The sequence below is a fragment of the Populus euphratica genome, unplaced genomic scaffold, assembly GCF_000495115.2.
Source record: "Populus euphratica unplaced genomic scaffold, PopEup_1.0 scaffold76.1, whole genome shotgun sequence".
NCBI lineage: Eukaryota > Viridiplantae > Streptophyta > Magnoliopsida > Malpighiales > Salicaceae > Populus > Populus euphratica.
Genome location: NW_011499890.1, coordinates 413,005 through 420,075, shown reverse-complemented (window position 1 = coordinate 420,075; position 7,071 = coordinate 413,005). Strand labels below are relative to the sequence as shown.

The 7,071-nt window shown below is 27.2% G+C and overlaps 1 protein-coding gene across 1 annotated transcript; it reads left to right on the top strand.

Annotated features, from left to right (window-relative positions):
• The first annotated feature begins 5,090 nt into the window (after nucleotides 1-5,090).
• LOC105131150 (signal recognition particle 54 kDa protein 2-like) lies at nucleotides 5,091-5,829 on the top strand. The gene is made up of 3 exons (XM_011033984.1): nucleotides 5,091-5,323; nucleotides 5,400-5,550; nucleotides 5,658-5,829. The coding sequence occupies exons 1-3, from the start codon at nucleotides 5,091-5,093 to the stop codon at nucleotides 5,808-5,810; spliced, it is 537 nt and encodes a 178-aa protein (XP_011032286.1). The 3' UTR covers nucleotides 5,811-5,829.
• Nucleotides 5,830-7,071: the final 1,242 nt, after the last annotated feature.

The following is a 7,071-nucleotide window of genomic DNA, read 5'->3' as shown; positions in this document are numbered from 1 at the left end:
ATTTTTTGTATGTAATTCTCTCCTAGTTTTTAAACCAAAAAAAATCAAACTTGACTAAATCAAATTAGTTTGAACCGAACCAGGTTTTGGTTCAGTCCAATTCGGTTCCAAGTCGTATTCTTAAGAAATATCATTTCTTAACTTGATTGGATTTTTTAGCTCATATCGACCTAAACTGAATTGTGAGCACTCCTAACAACAAATAAAAAATAAAATTTTTGTTTACACTAATATTAATTAACACATCCGATCTACAAAACATTTTATGATATCATATTTTGCAAATGACTATAAAAACTCATTATTTCCATTTTAATATTGAAAAGAAAGAACACTTCTCTCTTTCGTAGAACAGCTAATGATATGACATTCTTTACAAACAAAATATTAAGCATAACTCTAAAAGGCAAGGATTTTTCATTATGCAAGGATTCATTATTCATCTTCTTGCATATTATTATGGATAGATTGTGTTAAATTTTTTATTTTTTCAACATGGTCCTCGAACTTTTTTTGCCAATTTAGTTCTAATTGAAGAATAATTAATTTTGATTCTTATGAAATGATAGGGTTAAAAAAAAGGATCGAAATGAAAAGGAAAACAAACATAGGTGGCATGCCATAAGTTTTACAGGAGAAGCATTTTGGTCCCTTGACATTAAAAATCATGGAATTGTTTAATTTTAGTACCTTGGTATTTTTCCAATTTAATGTTGGCATCAAAGTTTTTTTTTGTTATTTTTTAGTCTTTGATTAAAAGAAGAGAAAGAGGTCGCTGGATTCCAGCGGTAAAGAAAAAAAAGTGTTGTTGACACTAATTTAGGTCACCAAAATAGATGTTATTTGTATTAAACGGTTTTATTGATGATGAAAGTTTGTATTAGGTATTTTTTTACCTTTAAATTTTGCAGAAAAAAAATCTAAGCTCGGGTTGATTTTTGATTTTGGATTAATTTCAGTTTTTAAAGCGATTTTTTAATGTGATATACAGGTTTATTACGGTCCTTGCGGTGTTTATATGTGTTTTTGATAAAAAATAAATTGGGAAAAGGGTTTTTAGGTAAAAACACTTAACTTTTAATTTTTTGACTACCGTAATGGTCGAAATTTTAGCAAATCAGAAGACATATTATCTATCTCAATCAGACAAAACATTGTTTGATTTTTTTCTAATCAATTTAATATGTGTTTCTATTTCTATTAGTTTTTCTTCAATAAAAAAATTATTTTAATAGATAAATTTAGCAAATACAGTTGGATAAATATCTCATCTTTTGATATTAAATATTTTAATTTATATATGTTTTTTGATTTTTCAAATTTTATTTTTAAACGTCATTGATGATTTTTTATTTTTTTTATTTATATACATAGTTCTCGATTTATTTAATTATATATATATATATATATATATATATGCTAACAAATTTTTATTTAAATTTAAATCTTTTAACTATAAAAATACTTTAAAAATCTGTATATGTAATTTTTTTATAAAAAATAAAAACACCTAGCCCAGAAGAAGACGGGCCACGTAATTAGTTATTACTGAATACCATCAAGTGGCATCGCTCCATCGAATTTCCTCTCAATTGTTGCAACAATTATAAGCATGCAAATAGCTTGAAGTGGAATCAAAGTGGCAAATACCCCTTTTAAAGAAAAATAAAAATGACAAGGTTGACTAAAATTAAAGAACCCATTTTATCAACATAAAAAAAACATTATTTAATCACCCTCGCGTACACAAAATATATTGGTTTCCTAATTCAAGGGACATTATCTCCATTAAAAAAATAAACATGCTACGTGTGTACCGTGCACGTGATACAGTCATTCTAACTTAAACAACAAGGAATGACGAAAGGGGGTATAACATAATATTTGGATATAATTCATTTATTTAAAGATGAAATCATAATTTTAGAGACTTGAGTGGGAAAATAGGCTAGAACATAAGGAGAACTTGGTAGCTGTTTCAATGTCGGTTTATACCATAAATACATATGACTCGTTGGATAAATATTTTTTAATATAAAAAATAAAATATATAGGTTGTCTTAATGCTTTTTTACATAAAAAATATTATAAATATAAATAAAAAGGATACAGATTCATTTAATTTGATAAATTAAAAATTATTTATACCAGTAAATAAAAGAAAATACTTGTTAATGATAATTAAATATTAAACTAAAAAATAAAGAGATAGATATGAGTTCATATACTTAATATCACAATACAAATTATTTATCTATTTATGTTTGATATTTTTTTTTATTGAAATCAGTTTTTTAATTAGTCATGTGATAAAAAAAATAGATATATGTATAAAAACGATGGAATAAAATTATATATAAAAAATGATGCAAGGTTAAAAACTATATTTTTAAACAAATGTTACCATTTTACATGAAAACCAATTAAAAACTATATTATATTTAACCAAATAAATTAAAAAGTTAAGAAATAAATATAAATGTAAATGTATGATATTTAAACATAGGTCATAGATTTAAATGTATTCAATAACTAATTTATTGGAATCAATGTTTTATTTAAGAAAATGGAAATAAAAAAAGACACACATGGGAAATTGAATTGATTGAATAAAACTAAAAAGAAGAAGAAGCAGTGCTACACAAAAAAATAATACCTCCTGAAATCAGAATATTTTTGAAATCTTATTCATTAACCAAGAAAGAATCAAAATCATGTTTTATTAAAAAAACATTAAAAAATTGTTAAATTTTAAAAATACCTGTAAAATCACCTTATGCACTTTACTAAATCCATTAGTGACCTTGAATAACCAAAAAAACAAAAGGTACAATAACACAAAATCAACTTGAAAATAAATAAAAAATTTTCAAGTTTGAATCTATTATCCTACAACAAAAAAGACAAATAACACCTAATAAAAACTCTTTTTATAAAATTTAACTTATTAGCATTGAAATTGTTTTTTTTTCATGATTGTGACCGGTGTTAACTTGAGTATTCTCCTTTTCATCTGATTCCACCTTTTTTTTCTATCTCAAACATATGATTGAGAAAAATAATAATAAAGTTTTAGATTAATATTGGATTTTTTAAATATCAGGCGCTGAAAGTTAATCATTTAAAAAATACTTTTTGCTCCAATCCGAAAATTGCGATTTCCTCAGCTTGATCTCCTTTCTTTTAATTTTGTCATTAGTTTACGAATCTGAAACAATTGACCTTCAATTCGTCACAAAATGATAAATTCATCTAAATAAAAAAGTTGACAATCAAAATTAAAAAAAATCAACGTGCGAGTCTAATGTGAGATGCGAGTGGGGTTACACCGTACATAGTTAAAGTGTTCTCCCCCACACGTGTTTTCTTTATCAAAAAGTGTGCCCTTTTCTTTTAGTTGAAGTGTTCTCCCCCACACGTGTTTTCTACATCACACCACCTCTCACAAATCTAGAGTAATATTTTTTTATCATATTTTTATTTATTTTTTATAAAACGAATTATACAAAATAAATTATGTCTCCACATTTTTTATTTTTGCCCTCGGTTGTTATCATTTATGGATCCATCGACTCCTTTATATTCATGTATTTAACTATAAAAAAATTTTTAAATAAAAAATTGGATAATCATATTCAAATAATAAAACAAGAAAAGAAAAAAAGATACCATAGATGAACCCACACACCAAATAATAATATCCACTAGATATTTAACCCTAGTTTTGTCACGGGTAAAATATTTTTTTCTTAACAAAAAAATTACATATAGACTTTTTATTTTTTTTTGGTATTTAAAACAAATTTAAGTGAAAATAAAAAAAATATACATAATATAATTAAATAAATTAAAAAATATGTGAGTTAATAAATTTTAAAAAATCATAAACAATGATTAAAAATAAAAAATAAAAAAATCACGAAACAAGTATAAATCAAGATATTTAATTTAACAATACATGAAATTTACGTGATTATGATGCTAAATTTATTAATTAAAATAATTTTTTATTGAATTAAATGATAATAATAATAGACACATACTAAATTAATTGAATAAAAAAAAAGGAGATAATAATAATAGACACATACTAAATTAACTAAATAAAATAAAAAAAATGATATATAAGCCTACATATATTAGAAATATTACTTGAAAATAAACTTTTTTATTTTCAAAAATAAAGTTTATTTATACAAAAGATTAGAAAAATATAGATTAATTAGAAAACCTCTTAAAGAATTAAATATATAATTAAAAAATAATTATTATTTTAAATAGGCTTTCTAAATATCATAAAAGAAAAATATATTAATTTAAATACAAATAAAAATAAGATTAAGATTAATTTAAAAAAAACAAAAAAATATTTTTTTAAAACAAAAGGAAAGTGAACAATATTGTCCATGATAAAACTTGTAAGAAGAACCAAGATTATCAACTCAATTGAATTTAATACTTTTTCTTTAAATTTATAACAACCCTAAATGAAAAAGTAAACAATATTAACAATGAGGCTGCATTGTATTTTACATATTTTTTTTTAAAATTTATAATAAAATCTTAAAATAATAATAATTAGTGTTGTTTATAGTAAAATTTGGATGAATGAACAATATATCTATATAAAGTTTACCCCATAAGCAAACTCGAATTATAAACTCAATTAAGTTTAGTATTTTTTTTAAATTTATAAGAAATCTAATAATATTATTTATAGTAAAATATGGAAGAATAAACGATATAATTATATATTATTATTTTTATAAGTTTTTCTCTTAAATTTATAATAAAAAAATAAACAATGAATCCACCAGAAAACACGAGTGATAAATAGTACAGCTCCGCAATTTTCATCCCCACTCACTTTTAATTATAAGTAATAAGTAGAAAAATAGAAAAACACTGTGGTGTGCACGGTATAGAACTGTACAAATTTGTCTTTCAATAAAACAGAAACTCTTTTCACACCCTTTCGTTCTCTGAAATTCACCAAACACAAATCCTAATAATCACTTAATCCTTCTCTCTCCCGAAGAAAACAAAAATGATGTGGGTTAGGAGGAAGCATATCCCAAGCAATCCAGCAAATGAGCAATGCAACAATCATCGACGAAAAAGCATTAAACGATTGCTTAAATGAGATCACTTGCGCTCTTCTTCAATCTGGTGTTCAATTCAAACTTGTTCGCGACATGCAAGCTAATATCAATAAAGTCGTTGGGTGGCAACCTGTGCTGGTTTGCGCTGATACGTTTAGAGCTGGTGCGTTTGATCAGTTAAAGCAGAATGCAACTAAAGCTAAAATTCCATTATATGGAAGGTAGTGATTTTAAGCGGAGGAGAATAAATAATGGGTTTTCCATCAATCAATTATTTGCTTCTTGTTGTTGATACAGTTATATGGAATCAGATCCTGTGAGAATTGCTGTGGAAGGTGTGGAAAGATTTAAGAAGGAAAATTGTGATCTTATAATTGTTGATACGAGTGGACAGCATAAACAGGAAGCTGCACTTTTTGAAGAAATCCGTCAAGTTTCTGAAGCAACGGTATGTTATTCTTTTATTATTGGTTTTGCATGCTTCGTTGTTTTTATTATTAATTGTTGATTGTTATTGCAGTAAAATCTGAATCTTTTTCGTTTTGTGTCTTCAAGAAACCCGAACTTGCTATACTTGTTACGGATAGCAGTATCGGTCAAGTTGCATTTGATCAAGCTCAAGCTTTTAAGCAAAGTGTTGCTGTTGGAGCTGTGATTGTTATCAAAATGGATGGTCATGCAAAGGGCGGTGGCACGCTTAGTGCGTGAGTATTCTAGCGGTTGCTCTACTGTACCAAAGCTTCCTTTTTTTTAAGCATTTATATTGATTTGTGGTCTACATTCCATTTACAGGGTTGCAGCGACGAAAAATCCTGTCATTTTTTGTTGGTACCGGAGAGCATGTGGACGAGTTTGAAGTCTTTGATGTTAAACCTTTTGTTAGTCGCCTTCTAGTTATTCTCGCCTTTGCTTTGATGTTGTTCTGACCTCTGAAATTTATGTGGATGTTTTTGATTCTCATAGTGTTTGCATTGTTATGATCTTCCAGCTTGGTATGGGTGACTGGTCTGGATTCATGGACAAAATTCAGGAGGTTGTTCCTATGGATCAACAGCCCGACCTTCTGCAAAAGCTGTCAGAAGGGAGCTTTACCTTAAGGATCATGTAAGAGCAATTCCAGAATCTACTAAAAATGGGTCCCATTGGGCAGGTTCTCTACTAACTATCCTGTTTTGTTGGATCTTCGTAAGAGAGTATAGGGAATTTCTTTTTATATCAGAACTCCCTTGTGACTGTGATAGCAAGTGAGCTAGTGTATGGACAGTTGGATAACTTTTGGCGCACTTATTTAGAGAAAATCATCTTAGGGGAGTTTTTGTGATTTGTTGTTAATTCCTCACCCCAGTTTTTCTGTCTTCTTTTTTTAGCTTTTTCATGCTGAAGCATGCAGATAGTTGATAATTATTATGCAAGACTTTGTAGTCAGCTTATTAGTAGAGCAAAACTTTTTTTTCCTTCCATTTGAATTAGAAACTGAAGCTGTTTGGCATTTGATACATGACAAAAGTACGAGGCGTTTTATTTGTTCATGTTTAACACCTGCTGGTACTGTTACATATGGCTTTCAAGAGTATAGAAGTTGTACCCCAGCTAGATACGAGAATCTAACACAAGAAACCAGATTCAGCGACAATAGTGATTCTTATTAGCTTGCCTTTAGATACAGGTCCAATTAATTTGATCCCAGATTATTTTAACATCTTGGTTAACAAGAATACCAGAGATGAAAAATGAGAGAAATTGCAAAGAGAACACTGATGCATACGAGAGTGAGAAGAAGATAATGAAAAAGTATTAGGGCATACGAGAGTGAGAAGAAGATAATGAAAAAGTGTTAGGAAATTGCTATCAGTGTGGCAAGACTCTACTTTCACTTAGTGGAAGTTTAATTAATGCCACAATTTGTGCCATGTTTCATAGCTTTTGTTCACCATTAGTACCATGATTTATAATTCCTTATCTGTCATTA

Coding starts and splice junctions, on each gene's coding strand:
- LOC105131150 (XM_011033984.1), top strand. CDS start 5,091: ATGAGCAATGCAACAATCATCGACGAAAAAGCATTAAACGATTGCTTA. Junction 5,324..5,399: donor AAAATTCCATTATATGGAAG/GTAGTGATTTTA, acceptor TTGTTGATACAG/TTATATGGAATCAGATCCTG. Junction 5,551..5,657: donor GTCAAGTTTCTGAAGCAACG/GTATGTTATTCT, acceptor TGTGTCTTCAAG/AAACCCGAACTTGCTATACT.